General features: G+C 46.6%; 1 protein-coding gene and 1 long non-coding RNA gene across 5 annotated transcripts in view; one reads left to right on the top strand and one right to left on the bottom strand.

Annotated features, from left to right (window-relative positions):
• Window positions 1-6,930, bottom strand: part of LOC139054510 (uncharacterized) — a 55,064-nt gene extending 48,134 nt beyond the window's left edge. Inside the window, exon 1 of the long non-coding RNA XR_011511297.1 lies at window positions 6,823-6,930. This is a non-coding gene — a long non-coding RNA (uncharacterized lncRNA). The remainder of the gene's footprint in view (window positions 1-6,822) is intronic.
• The window catches only part of CalpC (calpain C), a 107,044-nt gene that overhangs the window by 17,292 nt on the left and 62,969 nt on the right, over window positions 1-26,783 (top strand). Inside the window, exons 1-3 of one of the 4 annotated variants that reach the window (XM_065435014.2) lie at window positions 7,163-7,218; window positions 14,777-14,960; window positions 15,953-16,022. In XM_065435014.2, coding sequence (XP_065291086.2) covers window positions 7,211-7,218; window positions 14,777-14,960; window positions 15,953-16,022 — 262 coding nt within the window. In that variant the 5' untranslated portion in view covers window positions 7,163-7,210. Of the gene's footprint in view, window positions 1-7,162; window positions 7,219-13,800; window positions 14,098-14,487; window positions 14,612-14,776; window positions 14,961-15,952; window positions 16,023-26,783 lie in introns of those variants that run through there. The other 3 variants (XM_065435036.2, XM_070531580.1, XM_065435025.2) reach the window with 3 other exon arrangements.

Raw genomic sequence — 26,783 nt, 5'->3', positions numbered from 1 at the left:
GCTCTACTCCCCGAAGTCCACCACGCACCAGCACAGAAATCGAATGATTAGTGAAATTCAGTCACTCGCTGAGCAGATCAGCGTTACTGGAGAACTTCATAGGGCGGCGAAACGTTCAAAGAAAAGGTACTTGTACACGATGATACAGAAGCGTTGTTACGCTTCTATATCATCGTCATGTTACATGTTATGTTATGTCTATCATACATGTTACGCTTCTATATCGTTGTTACGCTTACACAAGGAGACACCGTTGGCGCACCACAAGCATTTCACAAGTGTACACACTGTGACAGCCAGTTGTAGTGGCTGTCAAACGAAGGGCTAGGGGAGCACGCGTCCCACGGTACACTTACAGCGGCAAATCACCAGGGTTTATTCATGCCTTGGAGGGCTGTAAAGTTTTTTTTTTTTTTAATGAGAAGAGAGTCGTGTGACCCTCTCACGATGAAAGAGAGAAATCACGGAGAGAGATAAAGAAAAGAAAGCCGAAAACAGCGCAACAATGAAACAGAAAGCGACCATCCGTGAGAGACGTTTGTCAGCCTTTCGAAATTCAGAGAAGGAGCAGGGAGCGAATAAAAGCGACGGACACCGTGACACGAGACGTTCGCGCCGTTGCAGCCGCCACGCTCCAGCCGACGCGTGTTTGCGAGGCCCGATCGTGCTGTGGCGTGCGCACGTCTTGCGGTCTCGTCCACTGCACGCCTCGAAGCGCGTCGTGCGTCTTCCACGAGTCACGAGCCTTGTTCCCAAACATCGGTCGCGCTCGGGACAGCTGCGCTGCGCGAAGTAGTGCGTGACGGCCGGGCGGCTTCTCAATGAGCGAGGCTGTCTGTCCCTCGGCCAGGTCGCTTCACGTCTCCGAACCCACCTCCGTCGCGCGTTCCATCGCGGCGGCTTTTTACCCTTTTCACGGCACGTCTAATTGCGTGCGACTGGGCATCGTTAGTGAGTCACCGCTGCAGTCTGACGCCGCGGTGCTGCAACGGCTCTGAAAGAGTTTTAAAAAGAGTCACGTGGAAAGAGAAAAAAAAAGTTCGGCCACGCTTGGAAAAAGCGTTGCGCAAGAAGGATCGGCAAATGAAGCGTTTTAGAGATGTGTTCTAGCGAGACGACCTTGCTCGATGAAGAGAACGCTTGGGAAATGGGGCGTCATTTCGAATGACAACAAAAAAATGCAAACGAGACAAAATTCTCACAGGAAGACAAAAAAACGAAGTGAGTGACATCCGGTGAAGAAGGGAAGCCTCAACGTCAAGGGTTGACGTCGACAAGTCTACTAGTTGAAACGTTGACCATAGGCACCCCTTCATCAATGAAAAGATTGAAGTGATTAATAACGAAGTGGATGACTGTGGATAAAGAAAATAAGCGAGGAAACGAAAGATATAAAACAGGGCCGAGCTTAGTGATCTCCCTTAGTGCTCTGTACGCATGGAGCAAGCTAATTATTGCAGTCATTGCCGGCTGTTTAGGGCAAATGCGAGGCCTAAATAATTAGCCGGTGAGTCCCCTCCACCCTTTCCGCAAAGTGTGTGTACATGACATGCATTAGGGTCCCAGAAGGCGGCTACTTAGGAAGGAATTGTGCGGTTGACAGTGTAGTGTAACTACAGCTGAGTGCTGCTGTAGTTAAAGCAGCTACAGCTGCTGTAGCTGTACGATTAGCTCAAATCTCGCGCTCTCTCTCTCTTTCACACTCGCACACACAAATTGAAAAGAAATGTAAATGCACAAGTGGGCAATAGAAGTGTCAGCAGATGCCAAGCAAAATATCATCACGGGTCTATGGTTAATTCGAACATTCTTTTGCATTATTATTATTATTACCTCTTTTGCTTTGTGAATCGGTGAGAGCGCATTCCAGAAATGGTTAGCAATGCGTGTCTCTACATGTTTCACGGGCTTTAGATTTCAAAAGCTATGCCAGGTGCTGATTCGACCAAATAATGAAGGTTTATTAGTGATAATCGCAGAAAGCCCACCAGATATTGAGGGCTGGCCTGAAAATTTAATTCGAGTTTATTGCTCGGTAGCTGTTCAGAGACGTTTTCCAGGTGTCTAACCCGCGAGAAAGCTGGAGGACTTCTGGACCAGCGAAAAATCCTCTCGTATATCTGAATGTGTGGCACGCCCAAAAGCATTTCTCATTGTTTTGGCTGCTTGCCTAGAATGCACTAAATTGTTCAAAATTGTTTTTACTTCTGAATTCCACGGAGTTTTAGGTGATTGTAGCACAATACACGCAGAAGATGTGATGACGCAATCACGATTTATTTTTCTAAACATGTATTACCCTACATTCAGGCATCATGCACGACGGTGTGTAACCACATACGTTAAATACTACTTCATAGGTGACACATATACGCATACTGCACATATTTTGTACTATATAAACAGATAAACCGTTTATACAGCTTATTGCAGCAGAATATTAAAATGAGTTTGCTTCAGTTTACGAGGAAAAAGAGTTCTTTTTGTCCGCTGACATGTCTCCTACTCCGCTGATTTATGCTCGTTCATGATCTTTGCAAGATTTTCGTGCAATATTTGAATACCGCATTGGATCCGCTCGCGGTCCAGGAATATAGCAATGATCTGAGGCGGCTAGCAGAACGGGAAGAAATGATGAGTCGAATTTGAGCATCAGTACGCAGTGTTTACATGATTTTGAGGATTTCTCGCTTTAGAGAAACAAAAAAAAACAAAGAAAGATGTCGTATAATACTAAATTGACCGATGCTAAATAATACTTCAGTGTCACGTTTGCAATGTGCTAAGGAAATACGCGCCCTAAGTATAGACGCGAGACAGCCCGGTTTTCCCGTGGAATGTCGCACGCTCAAATAGCACTGAGCGAATTGCTTCTTACGACACACAACAGGCGAGTTGTTGCGCCCGCATCCGTTCGCGCTTCAGTCTCGTGTTGCGTCATAGCTCTGACAGCACGCCGGGAGAGGTTTCTCCCACTAGCGCGATAGCACCTTATGAACGCCGTGCTAGACCGTACCGGAAATTCGATCGTTACTTTGAATCCTTTGCGTTCCAAAACCTTCAATAGTCAGCAAAGACCGGTTTCAATGAGCGCTGTTTTGACCGCAATGAGCGCTCCCACTTGGCACAGTTTTATGTATGCTGATCGCAAAGCATGATACTCAATTATTATCAAGAAGGCAGACAAAGAAGGTTCGAATTCACTTTCGCTAGCAATGTTTCCACCTCATCTACTATTGAAGCCCGTATATTCTGCCCTATGTTCATGAATTGCAAGCAGTGCCAGCTGGCGCACCTGAGCGACCTGTTGACTCTCCAGGGTGGAAGTGCTTCCTGTGTTATCTATGTAAATGTATGAAAGTATGCTTCGCAGACCACAGAGTGCGGGCAGTCCGGCCAAGCGGCCGTCGAGAGCAAGAGAAAATATGTAAGCTAACCACGAACGCACCGCTTGAATCTCATTACTCGAGACGCCGTAGATGCCTAGATATCACACATTCTGGGAATGCAAGAAGGTCACAGCTCTGTCATAATGTAGCTCTCATTCAAGTTTTGCTCTAGCGACGAAAGCTACAAAAACCTTTAAGGAACAAGGCTTGTTGGCGTGGTTTCGTGCACTTTCGTTCTGGGAATGATTTAAACGCAACGGAAAGCTTCTCTCGCTAACCACCTATGTATAGCAGCTCGACAAGAAAAGCGTCCAAAGTGCGCGAGTGACTTTTCTCTCGACTTTTTAAACATTTATTTCATGTGCTACTTCTTTTCCTTTCATGGCGATCGAATGCAGAGAGAAATCAAAGTTGACAGTTTTTGAAGCAGCATGCATGCAGAAAGTAAATTTTTGGAAATTTATAATTGATGCAAACGCGTATATTAAAGGTCAAGGTAAAGGTTGCCTTAAATAAGATATAGATGCAAGAAACAAAGAAAAACAAATAGAGAGCTCACTTCCCCGTCGAATCTGTCCCTTCGCTCAACCTCGGCCCCATCTTTATTGGGAGAAAATTTTCACAACATATTTCAAATCAGGTTTCAACGTAATGACTACCCGACGTCAGTGACCAGAGCGAACGCGAATATCCGGCCACTGGCATAGAAATGCGCGCAATACTTAATTCATAATTCCGGCAAGATATAAAAAAACAACTATGAGTATATATAGTGAACTCTCACTTGAGTGAACTTCAAGGGATCCAAGGAAATAGTTAACTTTACTGAAAGTTCACTAAACTGAATATTCACTAGAATATGGAACAGCATAGGGTACAGCAGACATCGAGTCAAAAGTGGGAAAGGCAATTTATGGAGTTACGTACATCAATATATATGAAGTGCGTAACAGTTACGTTGCCGCCTATCTAATTTTGGCAAAATATCTGTAACTTTCATTTGCACTGGTGCTCTTAAAGCGCAAGAAGTAACGAAGCTGTCCAGAGTGTTTATGTTTTTGTGCACTTGTCCTGGCACAGCTTGTTGCTGAGAAACATATTCTCGCCACTTTCCAAGGCATACCCTACAGCCTTGGATTACAAGATTTGAACCTGCCTCTACCATTGCATCTTCCTCATCGCACTCTTCTTCTTCAGGACGAACACTGGAAACAATTTCCAGATCAGATAGTTCAGTGCAGGTATCCGACTCACTGTCCCACTGCACGTCGCCGCCTCTGGAGGGGCGATTTCGGGGCGGCGGGCATCGGCTACGCCAGCACTGCGCACAGAGCGCAAAACTTCGTTGAACTGATTTCAAAAATGAGCTTTGGTCCACTGATCAAATTCGCTCAACTGAAATATTCGCTATTCAAAAATTCGTTCAACTGAAATATTTTTGCATTGAAGGCATTGGAAGACTACCGGGAATTTTCTATAAGTTTGTTATTTTGAAATGTTCGTTAAGCCAACGTTCGTATTGAGAGTTGACTGTATACTGCTGTCAGCGTGGTGGTGGCGTTGCATCAGGCGGGTTAGCCTGGCATACATAGCCGGCAATTGTTCCGCCTGAGCCTCCTATGAGTCTAGGTATAGGGTGAGTCACCATGTGTCGATGAGCCCCGCGCCTCGAAGGAAGGCAATCAGCAGTCGTTATACTCTGTCAGCGTTGCTTGTTATTTCGCTGTCCTTATAGAATGTACAGCACAACTTCGTTGATGCGTTGCTGTTTGTTACGTTTTCCGGGCTCTTATGCTCTGAAGCACCGGTCCCGTTAAGTTTTCATAGGCTTATGTATATTAGCTTCCCGCTTGTTACAATTCTCTTCCCAGCCGTTACGTCCAGAAACTGCGACGGCGCACCACCGACGCGGCAACGTCCGTGGGAGACGCTTACACGTTGATCATCGCATGTCGCCGCTGCAAACGGACACCTCGCAAAGCCCGCCTCGTACTTTGCGCAGAAGGACTGCCATCGCCGTGTTCAGATCGTCGCTTGTCGTCGACTTCAAAACATCTCACGAAATCGAAAACCAAAAGCCGGGTTGAGGAGTCGCCCCACGCCCACATTTGCCGAAGCTGTCCGTAACTTTTGATACTTCACGCGGTTGCTTTGAGGCAGTGTGGAAACTGGAAAAAGGGCTCCAAGTACTCGAAAAGAGGCTGTTATTGTCGGACCCAAGCGCCGGATGGAAATTGCATGATTCATTTAGTGTGATTTACATCAATGACCGCTGCAAATAATTATGTTTATCGTTCAATCTAAGCGCCATGTTGCAACAACGACGTTTACTGAGCGGGTTTTAAATAATTTGTTGGCATTCTATCGAACGTCAAGTAAGGTTTTGTTTCAATGGTTTTCAAATTAGGCTTTGTTCAAATAAGGTTTTTGTATCAAGAGTTTAGTGCTCCCTCAAGCGTTGTCGGGTGTTACGAAGACCGACAATGCGTGTTCCTTTATGCCAACTGGACGACAGCGCTCACGGAAAAAAAAAAAAATACTGCGACCATGGCCTCGACCGACATCCACGCTTCCGACCACAAGAGCGCTGCTGCACATTTTGAAGATGGCTGAGCCCTGCGTCCATCTTTGATTGCGCGCTGAACACTGTTGTGTGTGCGTGCACGCATCACTTGTTGTTAATTTCCTTCTCCATTTTTTTTACAGCGAAGCTGTAAATGGCTAGGATCTGGAACAAAGTGTGCTTGAAATGTTGACAAAAACAAATAATCATGTGGGCAGATCCTGGTGATAGTGCACAAAGATTCCAAACTCAATGGCACATACCACTGTGGTCTCGCGGACCTGTAACGTGCCCTTGAACTACCCTTGTCACACGTCAGACCCGAAGAGGTCTCAGGGACAAGGGTAAGAACAGATGTTTTATATATATATATATATATATATATATATATATATATATATATATATATATATATATATATATATATATATATATATATGTATATATATGTTTTGTACAACTTTTTTTCAAAAATGACTGTTCAAAAATTCTCGGCGCCAACCGCGTAAGCGCGCTAGTGCCACTGCTCAGGCGTTCGTCGTCGTCTTCGAACAGCTGGAAGACAACTCTATACTTCTAACCATACGGAAAACCGCCTGCTTCTTGGCCAATCCCCCATATATGCGCCACTGTCTGGGACACAAGACAAGACACGACAAGACAACGCTCATCGCTCCAGCGTAGAACTTCTGTCGACGTAATGGTTAGGCCGCGTTTCCGGGGGCATGACCCTTTGCTTAAGCGGGTGTGAGCCATTCGTTGTCTCACACGACGGACACATTTAATAACAGAGGTGATACGCGAATGTGTGTGCGTACCTATATCGCGACGATGACTGACCATAGATTAGGACAATAAATATGCTCGTACCTTTGTTCAGCATTCCGGGGCACCTATGTGTCGTGCGCTAAACAGCTTCGCTGCTCATATATATATCCGCCTTCACAGAGTGGAATGGCACTGATTTTCTTTTTCTTCATCGCTCAGCTAGTTCAGAATAGCAAACCAGGTACAACCCGGTTAACCTTCCTGCCTTTACATTTCTCTCTCTCTGAAGTTCTCTCGCATCATAGGTTCCTTTTTTTCTGTCCCCCTAAAGACGTATCGATTGGGTTTTACTTATGCTGTTCTGTTCAGCTTGCGCTATGATTTTCTCGGGATTAACATGTTTTTATAATGTGCGTTACCGTATGCTGTGTCATATCGTAGTGGGCAACACCATGCCAGAGTGTAATCTACTGTACAGCAGTCAACTGCAATGAACGAGTAAGTAGCCTTCGTACGCTCATGCGGAAGATACAGTATGCTGGCTTGTAAAAAAACTGCAGAGCTTCCAAAAAAGAAAACCTCTGCGTTATTTGCTTAGGTGTACACGAGTGCGAGCAAGTCGTACCATCGAGGAGCATTATACTCGGCCACACAGATTTTCCTGTAAAAAAAAAAAAGAAAGCCACTTTTCTTAGCAAACACGACATGGGCGGAGATGGCGAGCTTTCAGCGGTCGTTGGCCACGCGCGGAGTGGAAACAGTGCCGCGTCCGCAATACCGCCAAAGGCGGGTTGCGTTCACCTTAGGGTCGTGCGTGTCTGCCGGCGCTCAAACAAACTAGGAACTCGCATTTCGCCTTTCACGCCGTTTTACACGCTCTGACCCGCCGGCGCGCGGCAGCGCACGCAACCCCGCGGACATGAAGGGCGCCTCACGCGACAGTCGCGGCGTCGTTGAGATAGTAACAATAATAATAAGAAGAAAAGCACAGCGGCGAGGAAAAGTAGCCAAATTGGGGTCACACATGTCCCGCTCGCGTCACGAGGTACGGGCGCCGGGCGAGACTTGCGCGCTCGTGGGCTCGACAAGCGACCGCGTGTGCCGCAACGACAGTGCACGGAGAGGGCGAAGCAGTTACACGCGCTGTCTGGGACGACGACACCATTGTCTTACGGACGTTGAAGAGAGAGCAAGCGCAGGATGGGGACAATGAAATGCTGCATGTTTTCTTCCGTTTTTTTTAATTTTTGTTATTGTTGTTGCGCCACTCAGTCCGCGAAGAGAGGTGTAACCAAATGAAAGAGACAGCTGCTCATTTGCAATTACGCAACCTTGGTGAACACGAGCCCACCGCTTGCTTCGGCGGGATTCGATACTCTCGATGTCTGGCACCGAGCAAATAATTGGGGCAGAGCGTTGACTCTGCAGCGGAGTGTTTTCGCTGTAGCGGGCCCGGTGTTACACAGGGTGGCGCGCTTAATGACTCCGAAGGGAGTGCCCTATCACTCGGCCCGTTCAGGTTTGGCCCTGGCGTGATTGCAGTCAACGACGAACTGTAAGGACGCCTGTTTGTGCGGCAGAAGGCTGTCGAGTGCCGCTCGAACTCGTTGCGAAGGACACGTCCTACAAAGGGCGAAAAAAAGAGAGCTCTCGCTTTCGCCCTGTTTGCATGTGCCCGTGCACGCGCGCGCCCGTCGAGCTGGGTTGTTGCCTGTCACTGTTGGTATGCGAACGGCGTGTCTGTGTGGGAACTGCCGGGGCAGTCGTCTTCTTATCGCAGCCCAGTGCTTACAGGAGAGGGATATTATCGGGAAGAACGTTCTGCAGAGCCGTTTAATCCTGAGCAGGCCACTGCGTTCAACGACTGCGGGCGTAGTGCTTACGTCGGCCCGAAGAAACTGGGTTTGGCATAGATTGGAAGTTGTGATTTCTGCACCCCCAGGCCTTAACACTTCTTGCATTTCAATCACGCTATCTGTGTATCAGTTAATATCACGTTATCAGAAGGCGTACCTAAGGATAACTTGAAATGAACACGTCCAGTTGTGGTATTTTGCTCAACGTTTCAAAGCGTTAAATTCTCTTAGATAGTTATTCAGTTTTGCGTAGTTGGCTCAGGCCGTAGTGGTGGGCCGATCCCGGAGATAGCGCAGTCAAGAGTTGCCGCGGATGTATGTCGCTTGGTTTATAGCCGCTGGGTATGTGCAATCGCCGTCACGCCGTCGTCGTGACGCTATCTCAGGCCATCCAATTCTAGTCATAGAGTCCTCGTCACGTGGTCGTTCTCACGCCATCGTCATCACGCCATCGACGTCATACAGTCGCCGCCATACAGTTGTCGTCACGCCATCTTCGTCATGCCATCGTCGTCACGCCGTCGTCTCACGCCATCATTGTCATACACTCGTCGTCATCCCTTTGTCCTCGTGCCGTCGTCGTCATAGCTCCTTCGGCTGTGCCAGTGTTTGCTTCGAAAGCTACCGAGTGCTCGAGCATCGGAAAGGAGTATACATAGCATAGTTTATACGTAAATAGCTATAAAACATCCTTTACGGCGAAATGTCATGGTAGAAATGGGACTTTCAGGTTCCAAGCGATTTCGCGAGCTCGAGAGCGAAAGTGCCTAACCCAAACCGTGCACAGCTAACGCTTAAGCATTCGCGTTTCCTCTTCTTTCTTTCTTTCTTTCTTTCTTTCTTTCTTTCTTTCTTTCTTTCTTTCTTTCTTTCTTTCTTTCTTTCTTTCTTTCTTTCTTTCTTTCAGTAATAAAATATACTGCAAAGAGCTTTGAGACTATATATATGTTGCAAACAACTGCTTTTCACGGCTGTTACGAACCGTCCAGCAGCATTAGTTAATTAACAGTTCACGCACCAAGATATCTGACGTACTGGCATTTTTGAAATTTCTGCGAATGAGACCGTTTCTACATGCCCTACATGTTATGCATGGTCATCGATACCTTAGTCACAATAATTGTCGTACATGTCGGCATTCCTAGCCAAACTAATCCTGGCCACGGCGGCCGCATTTCGAGGGGGGCAAAATGCGAAAGCATCCGCGTACTTAAATTTAGGTGCACGTTAAAGAACCCCAGGAGGTCCAGATACCCGAAGTCTCCACTACGGTGTACTTCATGATCAGATCGGGGTTCTAGCACGTAAAACTTCATAATTTCATTTAATTTTAATCTAGCCAAACTATTCTTTACGGATCCGTCTCGTTTCTCGATATTACACTGCTTCTTACTCTTTTTTGTTAATATTACGTGATTTGTCATCAGTTTTCCTGATATACCATGTGTCCTAGGTAACCCATTAGTCAAATGATATTGCGCAACAAAAGAACGACACGGACGTGAGAGGACGACACACCAAGCGCAAACTTTCAACTAAGTTTATTGTACCATGCACTGAAACCGATTTTATACATGTGAAGCAGTGTAGACCGCGCATGCGCTTACATGAGAAATGAACTGCGCATTCATGTAATATAGTTACAAGTCATGTGCAAGACGCGGCATCACATGACTTTCTTGGACGCGGCATCTGGTTCTGGTTCGCCCGAACGTGAGTGGACATCTGGGGCCGAGTTCACGAAGATATTCGTTCGTAAGTGCCATTTGCCATTGGCTGAGCGACTTCGCTAATACGTTCGTCGTTATGATTGACTGACTCGCGTTCGTTCAAACAGTTCTAGCGTAAGTGGTTTTTTCCATACGAGCCCTGTTGGGTCCAGTTTATCGTTTACGTAGTTTGTGCAAATCTTCACGGTATATGCACAGCGGCAAGTATCTTGGTCCGTTGGCAAGGATGTACACTGTCGTCCTTTATGAAAGGGAACACGCGAGCGCGTGGCCTGCGCTCTGCGGCGGCTGCCTACAGCGCCGTCAACCGACAGCTAAAGAAAGCGCGTCCGCTTTTGGCGTCATCTGTTGGCAAACAGAATAACGAGTCATGGCTGATGGACTAGCGCTGCTAGATTATGCTCCCCCTCCGCTGGCGCAACGGGCGATGCCTGCAGCGCGTCGTCTGCTGCCAACAAATCGAGCGTGGTGCGCGAGCGCGGTCGAAGCGTTGAATCTCTGTCTCTCGGCTCACGCCAGATGCGCTTCGCCTAAACTAGAGCTATTTAGTGAGAGCAATGCACTCAGGGGAAGGTTTGGTTGTTCTTCATCTATAACTGAATGATACTCTGTATCATTCGGGAAACGCTGTGTCATGCGAGCTCCATGACTTCGTCGTGGAACTCGCTTTTGCTTAAGCCACCACTGAATACATTTCCAAGAACACAATATGCAGCATTATAGTTCTCCAGCAAATAAAGGTGTTAATGCTCATGAAAACATGCTTAGCTTCAGCTGCATTGTCCGTGCGTCGCGAATGAAAGTAGAAATGCCAGTTTAGACTCGCTCCACGATAAATTTCAAACCGACCTTGCATGGCACTAACCCCCGAATTCAAGCGTGTCCGTCCGCACGGGGATCTGCGTGGACATTAAAAAGACGGCGGTAGCGATTCCTCTCGGCTAAATGGTCACTATGTGTGTGCGATAATCGGCAACAGTCCTTCAAAATCGCTGCATGGTTTTCAGCCGAGTGGCAGCGCTATTATCAGTTTGGTTGGTGGACCAAGTTCGAGTCTAGGATCATTTAAGAATACCGGGGTAAAGATAGTAGTGATAATGCGCTACTTCGTACGTGTAACATATGGGCTCGAAAATACTACGAGAGGGAAAGGTAGGATGCTGAACGCCTTGCGTACTGGCTTGATAAGAAGTGATAGGGGCATGTGCAGTTCAATTCCTTTTTTTGGGCCACTAGGCAGCAGGCCATCAAAATGGCTCATGTTCCACTCGAGCAACGCGAAAAAATTATTGAGCTCAGTATTGCTGGCTACAGCCAGCGGTATATTGCATCAACCACAAGGAAGCCACTAAAAACAGTAAACATGATTGTTCAGGCCTTTAAGAAGGAACGCCGTGTGAAGGACGCTCCGCACAGGCGCAGACCTCGGGCAACAACTGAAGATGAAGACCGTGCGATTGTGGCTGCAGTAGCACTGAGGCCGCAGACAACAGTCCCTGAAGTACTCAAGGAACTTGGAATTAAGGCGTGCCAGACGACTGTGAAGCGCCGCCTCGCAGAAGCTGGTCTCAAAAAGAGGGTTGCTTGCAGGAAACCGCTGCTACGAGACACCAACAAAGCCAAACGCCTGCAGTTTGCGAAGGATCACGCTGATTGGACTACCTTCGACTGGCAAAGTGTTGTATTCACCGACGAGAGTTCATTCACAACCCGGTGGGTCCAGAGGCAAAGAGTGTGGCGCCCCGTCAACAGCCGGTAGGTGATGTTTTATGCTTAAAGTTAATTATATCACTGTAAGAAATGCTGGAAAACTTTTTTATACATTGTATGATGCTGTAGTCTCTTACATCGCGTATACGGCAGAGAGAACTTGATATTCAAGGCACGGTGTTAGATTACGTTCACCAGCGTTAAAGTGGAGTTGTGTTCTCTAATATTACTAATATTATTACCCTCATGAGTATTAGTTCGCATTTAAAGATACTTTAGCACATGCTGAAAGTATAGACACGGAAGAGGGTAGGCTGAGTAGGCTGGCAACTGCCACAAACAGAGGCACACCACCAGCCCGATTGCTGTTTCGATACGAGAGAATAGAAAATAGCAAAATAACTTGAAAGAAATAGGAAAGTGAATCAAAACCTAAGACAGTACGAAACGTAGATATGAACAGGCGGCGATAAGTGTGCGCTATGTAGTACAGCGGAATACCGCATGTTTGGCGTAAAGGAAGGGTATTCGAGATAAGTTGAGTGACGCTTGGTGTGGTGTCAATGCATCGTCTGATAATACTTTTCTGCAGTTACAGACCAGAATACCTCCACCGAGTGGCTGCAAGTGGGCGTTCAGCAGTGTCCGTGTGGGGCATCGTGACCAAAGAAGGGCTTGGTCCACTAGTCCGCATAGAGGGCAGATTCACGTCTGCCGTCTACTGCTCAATCCTGGACGACGTGATGGTGCCCTACTTGCTCAATGGGCCCTTCCCGGAAGGTGATTACATCTTCCAGCAAGACAACTCGCCCGTACACACATCCCGAAGGGTAACGAGCTTTTGCAAGGAACGTGGAATCAACTGTCTAAGCTGGCCGCCCCAGTCTCCAGACATCAACATTATTGAGAACGTGTGGGGCCTTTTGAAAACCGCGTTGGCGGCACGGTCTCTGCACGGACTGTCGGCCGACGACCTTTGGGGGGCCATAAAGGAGGAGTGGGAGCGGCTGAGAAGCAACAGGTCACTAACGGCCGCTTTGTATGACTCGCTGCCCTCAAGAATGGCAGCTGTCGTTGCAGCAAATGGGGACGCCACGAGGTACTGAGAAGTGCGTCGACAAAACATATTTCAGCTTTTTTTTGTACGGAACACAAAGGAAAAGTTTACGTATATTATCTACGTCAATAAATGTATTGATACCTGTTTTTTGCATTTCGTACTTGCTTCTTTTACATTACTGATGCAACATTTCATTAAAATGTTGCATTAAAAGTTTCTCACGTAGCAACATCTCCTTCGCTGTCATCACGGCCAGGGTACTTTGATTGTGCATGGTGTTATAGTATGAGGCACAGATATACTAAACGACACAGAACTTTCTCAGCCGACAGACCAGTACTTTCCAGGTAAGTGGGATTCTCCCTCGAAGGAAAATTTCCACGGAATTCAGTGATACACTTTTTAAAAAGCCCACCACAACCAAACATTCCCCTGAGGGCGTCGCTCTCATCTAAATAGCTCTAGTTTAGGCGAAGCGCATCTGGCGTGAGCCGGAGACAGACTCTACGCTTCGACCGCGCTCGCGCACCATGCTCGATTTGTTGGCAGCAGACGGCGCGCTGCAGGCACCACCCGTTGTGCCAGCTGAGGGGGAGCATAATCTAGCAGCGCTAGTCCACCGACCATGACTCGTTATTTTGTTTGCCAATAGATGACGCCAAAAGCGGACGTGCTTTCTTTAGCTGTCGGCTGATGGCGCTGTGGGCAGCCGCCGCAGAGCGCAGGCCACGCGCTCGCGTGTTCCCTTTCATAAAGGACGACAGTGTACAGTGAAGTCCATTGTGAGACGGAATACACGAACACGCGGCCTGACTTTCTGAGTTTCGGAAACGAATATCAGAGCAGACAACGCCACAGGCAGACCGCATACCTGCGAAAGCACTGACGATTTTGTCGGCAGCGCGTGGAAAGGGTTCACGGAGTATGCAAGTGTCACGAAAGGAGCCCCTCTCACAGACGAGGCGCTACGCAGGAAGCGCTACCGTCATACATTCGCCCACTGTGCGTTCTACGTCCACAGGTATCGTTTGCTCTCTACTTGAAATGTGCTTCGCGGGCATGCGCGGTGGCCAAGCTCTGTGAATTGAATTCTGGGATTTTACGTGCCAAAACTACGATTTGATTATGAGGCACGCCGTATTGGGGGACTTCGTATTAATTTTGACCACTAGGGATCTTTAATGTGCCCCCAATGCACGGGACAAGGGTGATTTTGCGTTTCGCCCCCATTTAAATGGGGACGCCGCGGCCGGGATTCGATTCCGCGACATCGTGCTTAGCAGCGCAACACCATAGCGGCTAAGCCACCACAGCTGTTGTTGGACCATGCTATACAAAATATTTCGCATGCACAGGCGGCTGCGTCAGCCCGATTCAAGAAGTGGTATTTACTGCCTGAATAACATAAACGGCATGCTAAACGGCATGCACGTATCTCAACTAGCACAGTATCGCCTCCTGGCTCTTCTGTGCTTGCGCTCGGGCAGGTTGCCCATTAAAGCCACCCACCGGCTTTCCGATGATTACAATGTCAGGTAGCTATTGATAATCGTATGTCTGCGCATGAAGACGTTTTAAAAGTTGGGCCACCCATATTGCCATAAGAGCTTCGGCTGCAGGGCTATAGCTTAGGACTCTTGCAAAACGTGCAGCAGTTGGAGGGCTGATAAAGCCGCATCATTTTTTTTCCGCGACTGCAGGTTTCCCCAGCAGGGTGGCGCGGCGACCGCCATGTCCGAGCTGGAGAAGATCAAGAAGAGCCTGCTGAAGTGCGCCAACGGCGACGGGCCAGCACTCTTCGAGGACCCGGACTTCCCGGCCAGCCAGAGCTCCGTCTTCTATCACCAGACTCCACCCTTCAAGTTCAGCTGGCTCAGGCCTAAGGTGAGCTCGACGACTCGGTACTCCCCTACTCGAGTTCGGCCAACCAACTGTTCAATTTCACGGAAACATTCTATTTACGGCAGCCTATTGAGGACCTTTAGCCGCAGGTCAGTTGGAGCTGTAATATTGAAAACGCAGTCTTATAGCACCAATATTTTCTCAAAGACGAAAAGTCGATGCATCGTGAAATTTCGTAAGTATCACTGTGGCTTTTTTATTTATTTATTTATGTTTATTTATATGTAGAAACATGGGAAGGTAGGATACGTCAGAGCTGGCTATTTATGTTTTTTTTTCTTTGCTGTGTAATGCGTATAATGTGCAGTAAAGAGTTGTTAACACCTTAGAAACCTTTTGTACTCATGTATTTTTACTGTTTCACGCAAGCAACGATTCGAACAGTTCATGCTCTATATAAATGGCTCGACTGTATATGCAAAATGATGTATGCTCAAGCGCAGGTGCTATTGTTTAACGTTTTCACTCGCAAACATTGAGGCTATAGAGTTCGAACAAAGAAGATATGGGTTACGACGTCGCGACAAACTTGATTTTTGGAGTTCTCTTAACACGAGTTAATCGAATCTTCAAGTACACTATAGTTCTGGTTAATTCTAACGTTGTGCGCTTCAGTGAACACGAGTGTAAGTAAAACAATCAATCGCACTCATGATTTTTTGCTCCTGTACCTTGATCAAAATGCATTGGTTACGGTAGCAGGACATATTGTGCATAACAAAAGTTATTGAGAGAGAGAGAGAGAGAGAATTCATAAGGAACAGACGGGGATGCTAACCAGGCTGAGCCCGGTAGGCTACCGTGCAACGGGGAAGGTGTGAAGGGGATTGAAACAGGAGAAAGAAGAGAGAAGTTCACACTTTAAACAGTTACACAGACCGGTTTTCATCGCTGAGTTAGTCACAGGCGGTTATAGAGGCTGGTGAGTATGCATTCCAATCAATGCTCGGCGTTCTTTTCTCTCATATCTGCAGGAAATTTGCTCCAGTCCGCAGTTTGTCTCCGATGGTCCATCGCAGTTCGACATCACTCCTGGCAAGCTGGGTAAGCGTCTTTTTCTACAATATAAAGCTAAATGGATCAGTACTGGCTTCGATGTTGGTCTCCGCACGGTGCGGGTATACACTGACGGTGGTAGCACTGAGTGCAAGCTTGTTCAGTCTGAAAATTTGAGCCGGTAACTGGGGTTAGTGCACCCATAAGGTTATTACGGGTCAACGAGCTACCCGTGCGAGATGAAGTGCCGACATCATCATCATCATCATCATCATCATCATCATCATCATCATCATCATCATCGCCGTCGTCGTCGTCGTCGTCACCATCATCATTCTTCACACCTTAGCTTTTCGTTTTAAAAGGAATGCAGGGGAAGAAACAAAAAAGCTTGCAAGCTTGCAAACAAGTTGCGTTCTTCTTGTTTATACTCTCTGTGTGAATTTGGGCGCTTTTAAATAGCTAAGTCGCAAACTTTTTCCGAGAGGGCCTCGACGGTTCATAACCAAATGGAAGACTTAAGAAAGAAAATTGTGGTGCTTAACGTCCTGAAACTGTATAGCGGGATATATATATATATATATATATATATATATATATATATATATATATATATATATATATATATATATATATATATATATATATATATATATATATATATATATATATATATATATATATATATGTATGTATATATATATATATATGTGTGCGTGTGTGTGTGTGTGTGTGTGTGATGAGAGAGGCGGAAAGGTTAACCGGCAGGATACCATCCAGCTTGCTACCCTGCACTGGGTAAGGGGTAAGAGTACACAGACAGATAAATAAGAAGAGCACAGAAAGAGCTACAGAGAGACGACATATTTATGGGCGACGCCGCAGTGGAGGGATCAGTGTTGACCGCCACCTGTGGTTACGTTCTCGCATTTCGCCCCGGTCCAAATGTAACCGCGTATATAGGGCCGGTAAACGAAACCGTGACCTCGTGCTCAGCAGCTCAACGCCATAGCCACCGATCTCTTTCAGAAACGAATTTTCATTCATTAAATGAACCTCTAGACGTATCATCAATACCAGTTCGCCCACATTCACGAGCCAAAGCGAGATGGTTACATCTGCGCCTTCTCTCGGACCTTCACCTTGTGGAGGCTGCTGTGGAGACAACGGCACAGGCTGGTTTCACTTCGCGTGTCCCCTTTGCCCTATCAGAGGGCAGCGAACCAAATAGTTCTTTGGAGTTAACCCGCTTTCGCTTCTCCTCTTGCGTGCTGCCTCGGCCTGGTACACGTGCAGCTGCGTACGCCATTCGTTTCGCGGCCGCTCTGTCACATGCAGATCGCCGTCCGCGATCAATGTGCGCCATTTCCTCATTTCGGCTTTCGCCTCCGCGCAGAGCAAGCGACGCCGAATCGTCCGCATCTGATCCACGCGGCACCGCATCTCGGCGAACTTTCTCGTTACGCGAGATCGCGCGATCGGGTCATCAGCCTAGACGCCACCCTTAAAGCCGGTCGCTCGCGGCTTATTTGTGCACGCGCGAAGGTGCTTCTCGCTCACTCCAGCATGTCGTTTTCATTTCCCCGTGTTTACTTTGCCTGCGCAACACAAGACCTGCAAGACACACTGACATTTCTAGGTCTGCAAGAAAAGCTGCCCTCTTCGTATTGAGGAAGTGCCGTTGGGTGAGAGACGCCGCGAGTCGGCAGACGGCAATATAAATGCATGCACCCAGTGGCGATGCGGCAAAAGAAACCGCGAATGACTCGAGGACCGCAAGAAACGAAAGCCGAAGGATCGTGGATTCGATCTCGAGGCTCACTCTGCGCTGGGGCACAAAAATGGAGAGGGCGAAAGACGGGACACCGAGCTGTCTGCGGAGTTGGCCGACGCGCATGAGCCGTCCTCATATTGGTTGAGACGCTCCCGGTCTTCGGGTAGCGTTCTAAGGCCGACTTTCCGCAGCCCACGTGCCCGGCCGTAAACGAAGGACGGCTCTCGTAGGGGTCAAGCTTCAGTGGACTCGAGAGTGTAATATACGAAAAAAGAAAAGAAGCGTACGCGTTCAAAGCGATCTCGATACAATGGTAACGAGCTGCTTGAGTGCCGATGTCGGTCCGCATGTCTCTTATCGACGCTGCATGGGGTGGCCAGAGCCACTGTTTTCCACTGGTCAAAACTTCCGCATGGTAGTGCGAGAAAAATCACATGTGGTGAGCCTTCCGCGTTTTGCTCATTTTTCTTTTTCCTTGAACAAGTTTCCTGACTCCGCCTTTTGTATTGTAATGAAGCCGGGAACTAGTCGCTCGAGTATCTTCCTTTCTCGCCATTTTTACTCCACTGACTCTATTTTACGCTTCAATGATTTGCACGGTAGTGACCTCAGTTTGAGGAGAATAATAGAAGCTTGCCAGTGCTTCTCGAAGCCACCAACTGGCAATACTAGCGCAGGTCGGATTACAATAATTTCTGATCTCCCCACTCTTGCTTGAAGCTAGGTGTACGGATGCATTTCTTTCTTTCTTTCTTTCTTTCTTTCTTTCTTTCTTTCTTTCTTTCTTTCTTTCTTTCTTTCTTTCTTTCTTTCTTTCTTTCTTTCTTTCTTTCTTTCTTTTCAAATTAATTCTGTGCATCCTCAAGCGAAAATGTGTTCAGCCGTCATCATTATAAGGTGATTAAGTCCCCTTTTTTTATTTTCACTTTCTTTTTACTAAAATAGGTTACTTGAACTCTGCACAACTTATCTTTCGACGTTACTACACTGTCACAACTACACGTGTTAGATAAACGCGACTTCAGGAATATGGTCTGCCGTTACATTGCTTAAGTGCTACTCGCATTACCGTCAACAGTCATCGTGAGATGAGTTCTGCCGTAATTCCTTAAGTTTTTTTTTTTTCGTGAATCTTCAATGGAATTGGTATTTGTGGAGTCATTTTTTGAGAAACTCACGCTTACTCATTCATTCATTCATTCATTCATTCATTCATTCATTCATTCATTCATTCATTCATTCATTCATTCATTCATTCATTCATTCATTCTTTTGGTTCTATTTGTTATATTTTGTTGTATTTCTTAACAGTGCTTGTCCAAAAACGCATTACAGGGAAATAAACACATCTGAGTGACTACACTTTGCCACAACGCGGGCACAACGTTCGCGTATAGCTCTTATGTTCGCAAAGCTCTTAATGTTAAGGTAATGCTCGTATAAGCATTCTTCGCTTAAGTTCCTAGTCATGACGACGTCTAAAAACATTCTACAGCACTGAAGGACAGTGCTTCGTTTTCTTCGTACTAATTGTCGTGTTCCTTATACAGTTTCTTACGATATTACCCATAGATTAATCTGGCGCATCCGCCTATGCGGGATTCTGAAAGGGTGCTGTGACACCTCGGCAATGCCAGAATACTGGAGAATCAGCTTTCCTTGAATGTGACTTTTTGACTGTAGCATGGCCATTGCTACGCAATTGAAGGTTTTCTCTCTCTTTTATTCTTTCCTTTCTCGTTTTATGAACGAGACTTCATAACAATCGTTGCTTCTTTTGATATTCCTTCCTGTGAGAAAGCCGCATGTGTTCCCTCTCTTGTATCTACGCTTTCACATAGACACAATTTTTCCCTTTCATGGTACATCTTGAATTTAAGTTTGTTCTTTTACAATATAAAAATTAAACGAAGGAAGCGGGAATGTAAGGTGAAAAGCGAAAAAACAGGCAAAGCCAGATTAACCATCACGTCTTTTCTCCAAGTTTAGCGACTCACCGGTGGTGCACTGTTCACATGTAATACAACTGTACACACAAGTGCGAGTGCACACGCTTTACTAACAAATCTTTTCGTAAAAATACAGCGAGAAAAGCGCCATCCTTACACGTTGTTCTAGTGCAAAACAAACAATTATGACTGACGGAACATCCACCGCCAGGCATTCCTTCAGGGTGACCTGGCTCCCTGATAAAGGTGCCAACACGAAGAACCAAAATTCTCAACATTTCCTTGTATATACCGCGGCTCATCTTTTCCTTTTGGTTAGTTGTAAGAAACTCCGCGGTGTTACCTTTCTCTGTAACGTTCACGTTTCTCTCTCGCCTGCCTTTTTGCTTTGCTGCAGCCATCAAGAAAAGAACAAAAATAATTGCAGTCTTTTCAATATTGCTTTAGTGCGCACTTTGAGCATGTCGTATGAACAGCATGCAACTTTATGATTTGCTTTCTTTTTGATCTTTCTCTCTCCCCCTTACCCCTCCCCAGTACAGGGCAGCCAAATGGATGCTTGTGTTCCGGTTAACCTCCCCGCCTTTCACATCTCATTCCTATCTCTCTCTTTCTCTCTGCTCTCGAAAGCCCCTTCCAGAGCACACAACTAGAAAAAAATCAGAGTAATCAGTTGCAAAGCGGAAGAAGATTCATGAAAGGTATCCGGTTTGTACTTACCCGAATGTAGCGCGAAACTACAAACGAAGAGAATCGAGCAGCGGGTCGTAAAGACGGGACATAAAGAATACAGGACAGGCACGGCGCTGTCTGTCGTCTAATGTTTATGTGCCTTCTTTTCCTTGTTCTATGCACTTCAACTTGTACCAACCAGCCGAGTCAAGCACACTAGTACAAATAAAATACGCTATTTATTTACATTTCATGAACCTTCCCCGATCTTGTGGATTTTCACAGAGAATTCATTGTTTTGACTAATCATTGTTTTAGATCTTCAATCTGCATTTTAATTCTCCTTCGTCGTACTTTTTGCTATCGTTTTGTTTACGTCAGTGAATAGCGAGACCGCTCGGGAGAGGCGGTAGTGCCATGGTTTGATTTCCAGGCTAGAGGCTGCATTAAAGGTCTCTTTTCATTTTCCATTCTTTTTATTGCAATAGCAATTTTATGGACACTCCAAGTGAATTTTCGCCGTAGTCGCCGTTCTTATCCGCATATTGTTAGGTATATGTATGCTATATGCTTGTCCATGCCGTATATATGCGGGTTATGTTGCTCCACCATTACATACCTAGTGTTACTCATACCAGGTCTTACATTCTTAACAAACTTATTCCTCAAAATGTTGAGAATGGTAGCCCATGAACAACTGTCACGAAACAGAACATTCACAGCTCATGTATTTTATCGTAAAGCTTATCAGATTATTAAATATCAAAAGTGCAAAGCAATATGAGTGCTCAAATCTGAAAGTGATGTAATTTTACTGACACGGTTCTTTACGGGCAGCGTAGTGGTGCCTGTGCAAGGTCATTACAGGGCTTACACGGCGTGTTACAGTTTTAAGAGTGCCAGAAATTTTGACATACCCGCGCATGCCGCGTCCGCGTTAGTCGAACCCGCGCACAGGTTGAACACCGCCTGACAAGTTCAACCGTAACGCTACGCCTTGCTCACCCTTCGGTCAAGACTGCCATTTTTTTTTCATCATGTCAAGCAGAGCGGACGCATAGGGCGATTATTGCGGAGTGGCGGTGTCCGAGCCAGTGAAGAAGGCTTCAAAATCTTTTCAAAACGTGGCTCTAAGTCATTTCTTCTTCAACTGCGAAGCTCTATTTCTGAGAAACCCATTTAAGTTTCCTTTAAAACTTCGTGACACTCTTGTACAGAGAACAACCAAGCTCGCCTCGATAGCAAATAACTTGTATCACAGACCATACGTGAGGCATTACACGGCTTACTTATAGTTTGGGAAATCAAGTAATACATGCGCTACAGCTCCACGCCTTCTTTCAAAGCAGATGCCTTAGCCGGAAAAAAGCGACCCCTACCCAAACAAGCCTTTCCTCCCACTTTGTCAGTGTCTGTCTGGTGCTGTAGACGCGCGAAATAAGAAAAGAAGCGGATAGGTCAGGTCACGCTCGCTTTCCCCATCAAATGCCAGAGCAGGAAACCGTACAACAAGCCGCACTGGAATGACAGGTACACCCGTCTTCGCTGACAGGCCAGTTTCCTTCGACTTCCACTCAGAGCAACCGCAAAATGCCACTCGTGAGAGACGAGCCGTAGCGTTGCATACAGCATATATAGAAGCAAGCCCCTGAAGCGCCGCTCAAATGCGTGAAGGCGGTTCGATTTGATTCGTCACATAAAAGGGCTCCTCCATTCGACGCAGTGCCGGGGCAGGAATATGCATGCGCGTCGCGGTTCTCCGCGCACGAGCCTTCCGTTCGTGCATGGGCTTCCTGTAAACACGCCTTCTGGCTCGCACGGGCTCCTGGATTGATGCAGTTTATAGTCATCGTCGCGCACCACTCGGAGGTCTCCGTCGCCTGTAGATGAAGCTCCCGCTAACTGCAGCGGAGGATGACACCGCTTCGAAAAGCGACCCAATGAGCCCAGGCACTGCGAGGCGCAGAGATAACACGGCGACCCCGAAATCCCGTTTCTGTGCGGACGGCGCAGCAGTACTTCCTCCGCGTGCAAACACGCCTGAAAGCCGCCCGCTCGCTCGCACCCAAAGTCGCCGGGAACGCGGAAGGACCAGTGGAAAGAAATAAAAGGAAACGCGACGCAATATAATCCCCTTCGTCCCCTCGCAAACCTGGGGCGCCGCATAAATGGCGGCTATTGATACACCCTGTTGGTAATGCCGCCAAACTCGCCTCGGTGTTTGCTACATTCGCGCTAAAAGAATGAGCGTCGGCACAGAGCATGTCGTCCGCGCCGAACTTGGCACGTGAGCAGCGTTGTTCAGAGCTATGACGATCGGTATCGATTGAGGAAGTCATTTATGTATACTATACTTTGCTCCTGAAGGTGCTTGTAACGCCTCTGTCTTACGGCTGTTCTGGGTGCGTAGAAGAACCAGTATAGATGGCTCCAGTCTCGCTTAACGATTCGCAGTCTCGTATGGTCACATAATCACGAACAGCGTGTTTGAAGGCTTTCATCATAGGGCAGAAAGTAAACATGTAAACACGTTGTGTTGCTTGTGCCAGAAAGTTCCGACAGAAAAAGGATTGTTGTAAATTTGTAAATTAAAATTATCTTCGCCATTACAGTAAGGCACACCCACCCGATATGTTTGCGTAATATTGAACAGGGTGAAGGACTTCAAAACAACATTTCGCGCGCGCTCCTGGTTCTCTATGTTCTAGTGTCCCAAGCGAAAGAAATAGGATAAAGCAGAGTGAACGAAGAAGAAAAAAAAAAGGAAGAGTGAGGGAACGGAATAAAGAGTTAACCAGTCTGGGATCAGTATATTATATTCATTTTTGCGTCCTTTCAATTTTTCGCAATCTGTAGTCGTCATAGAAAGGAATCCATCAAAGGCAGTCACTGGCGAATACCCTTGAACGAAAAGGCCCTGTACGTTCACAGGCAGAACGCCGAAAAGTAATATAAAGAAGAATGGATTATGCCCGTGCATGACTGGGCTTTACGCTGCACCAGACCTCGTCGAGTGCATTTTCTGTGATGAGGAGACAGGAAGAGTAGCAGAGAAGCAGCGGGATAGGTATCTCAGTCACCCTTTACTTATACTAACTATACTAAGGAACAAGTCCGTCCCCTTAACAAAGATAAATTATATTGTTGCTGCAATGTTAAAGAACAGACCAACTATGACGTTCAGCATCAGTTACATACAGCTTTGTGACATCCTTGTCTTTGAGTTGAGAAACATCGCCTACGCCGCGTGATTGTATATATCGTGCTTCAGCACAATCAAGGTTCTGATGCAGTCAGCGCGAAAAGAAAGCTGCGAAACTTCATCGAAGCGAATTTTAAATCTCGACGTCATGCACAGAAACGACCTTACTGGGCTTATTAAAAAAGATATAACACACACACACACACACACACACACACACACACACACACACACACACACACACACACACATATATATATATATATATATATATATATATATATATATATATATATATATATATATATATATAATTAGCTTTCTTATTGTGCATTGAACCATATTGCCTTTATTCGCAAGAAAGATTAGGTCTCCGATGATGCGAGAATGGGACATGGAAGGCACAGAACCACTTTTCACGTGATGAAAAGCGAAATAAATATGGAGAGATAACAAATTCGTGGCGAGCTCAACAACTCGGTACGCTGCACCGATTTCTGAGCCGGAGACATATATGCTTCTGGAGTGCAGCGCGAAAGCAGTAGGCAAACAAGCACAGATGCGACAACCGTGGAGGTACGGAGGGAGCGTTCGCGGTAAGCCGACGCGTTCTCTTGCATAGCGCCGGTACACAAGCCGGACAAACCAAGCGTCGTGGACCGACCCATTTATCGAAGCGCCGAGCAGGTCCTGTGGGCTTCCGCGGTTCCCAGTTTGAGTCGGAGAGTTCATTAGACGTCTTCGCGTGCGTGCTTGCTGGCGGCTGCTCCTCACGCGCACTTGCGGCCGAGGAATGCAGGTACCTCGGGCGTGTCCGCACACGCGCGCTCGGAAATCGATTGCTTGTAAGCGCCCATAAGCAAAAGTGCGTGCGCGGGCACACGCGCACGCTCTGTGCGCTGATCGGAACCGATGCTTGGACACCTGCAGCGCTGTGCGAGCAGCAGCCGGCAGCGAGCCAACGATGCCGTAGGGGTGGGGCTCGCCGACGCTGTTGCCGAACGGGAATGCTGCGACATCGTAGGCGAGGGACCAACGAAGAAGAAACGACGAGGAAACGAAAGCCTTGCCAAGTTACTGCCGCACGAATTCTCTCGGCACGAAGGAGCGTCTAACGGAGGCTGCGCGAAAAATATGCGCGGGAGAGTGACGTCTATATAGCGTCGCACATGAGCTGGAGAGCTTGTGCCTTGTTTTACACACCGAACGGAAAGATTTTAACACGAATGTGCAGAAGTTTCGAATCGAAGAGAAAACATGCAGTCCGGGCGCCCAGTATACCAAACACATATGTTCGCTGCAAAAGCTATAAGTTGCATTTTCGGAGGTGTGTGGGGGTGCAAAACTGGACAGTGTAATGTAGGAAACGTTACGGCAGGTATACAACTTACAAGTTTGGTGTCTTCTCACCGTTGTCACTGCGCCATATAGTACGTGTTTCATTGCGTTTTGTCTTTGTATAACCCTGTCCTCATGACAGATCCAAGAGTTTACATTCGTGTCTATAGAAAGAAGCTTAAGAGGAAGCTTTAGCTCGGAGACAACTTCGATTTGCGTCTTCGAATATGTGAAAAGCAGGAAGGCTTACGGTAGACAACGACTGAACTGATTTGAATGAATTATGTTGTATTTAAAACGACAAGGTAAGTTCTTGCGACATTTGGCGTAAGATTGTTTAATTATCACCGTAAGGTTTTAATAAAAGACATGAAACGTGAAGTTTACGACTGTATTATTCCTAACAAAAGAATTCATATTGCAGTTCAGCGAAGTGCATCAATAGAAATTCTAAAGCGCAGAAACTTGATTTGTTAGTTTACGAATTAGATGAATTTTATTTCATGTGAGTTTTGCTAGTCGCATTCACAATGTATTAGGGATATATTTTCCTGCCATCTCAAGTACATCAAGTTTCTTAGCTTAGGACGTCTAAATTGGTGCCGTTCCCATCAATCTCACATCAGATTCCTCGCGGAGCCACCGAGTTGCCTCCATTTTACAGCGAAGCTGTTTATGCTGGCCCTGTGCTGTCGTTGTCGGAGTTCGCTACAGCTGTCATCAGCAGCAATGGCTCGAGCGCCGTCGTCTTCGACATCTGGCTCCGTTGTCGCTCGTCATTCTAGCTTAGAATTTCACTTCTGTCGTCGTAACGGGGAAGCCGCGTTTACGGGGGTACGAGCCATTGGGTCATTCATTGTCTTACGTGACGGACCGATTTAATTACAGCGAAGCTGTTTACGCGCACCCTGTGCCATCGTTGTCGCACTCTTTGCGCCAGCAAGAAGCGCCGGCAGAGCGTCAATCGTGAAAGCAATCCGACCAATCGTCAAAACGATTGCAGCAACCGCATCTACAGTGGTGTGCCTTGCGCCCAATATACAGATCTTTGGATTAGTGGTTCCGCACATTCCATCCTAGCTACAACTATGAGACGACCACGAGTAGTGCGTACTCCTGAGGAAGAAGCCGCCTATACCGCGAGCGCAGCGAGAGTTGGCTCGTGAACGGGCTCGTCGTCGTAGGACCTGCCTCACGCGCAAAAAATAAAAATAAATAAGAAATAAAATAAAATAAAATAAGAATAAACAAATTAATAAATAAATTAATTAATAAACTGGGAGAACCGCAAAAAAAGCCCTCCTAAAGCATGCAAAAGCGAAAATGAGGTGAAAGAATCGTGAAAAAACAAAAAGGTTTACAATATAGACTGCTTGTGAAGTTTCACTTGCATGGTGTAACACTCAGTGTAACTAACACAACAGCGCTGTTCGACCATCTTCACGGACTGGAAGGTGATTTCTTTTCAAGCGTCCAATTCTTAGCATTGTTTCTAAATTCAAATTCTAAATAAATAATTAGTGCGCTTCCAACAGGCAGCTCAATTCTTGTTTAAATTTTAAATGCAACATGGCCAATTCGAGTTGGCTGAGGTGTGACCAAATAAAAACGTTCTCGCGTTTCAAGCATTTCTTTTTCTGTTTTCCTTTTTCATTGTTAGGTATACAAAGGTGCAGGTACCTCTTGAATTACAATAGGCATCTGTTTCCTGAACACGCTGCGCATGCTTTGGAGAGAGAGAGAAACAGAGAGAAAGAGAGAGAGATGAAGAGGAAAGGCAAGGAGGTTAACCAGATATCAGTCTCCGGTTTGCTACCCTACACTGGGGATGGGAGATAGGGGTTAGAAGGAGAAGATGACTGTCAATCCATTGT

This window comes from Dermacentor albipictus, chromosome 1 (genome assembly GCF_038994185.2).
Source record: "Dermacentor albipictus isolate Rhodes 1998 colony chromosome 1, USDA_Dalb.pri_finalv2, whole genome shotgun sequence".
Taxonomy (NCBI): Eukaryota; Metazoa; Arthropoda; class Arachnida; order Ixodida; family Ixodidae; genus Dermacentor; species Dermacentor albipictus.
The sequence above is the reverse complement of the archived record's forward strand: the minus strand, read 5'-3'. Positions and strand labels throughout refer to the sequence as shown.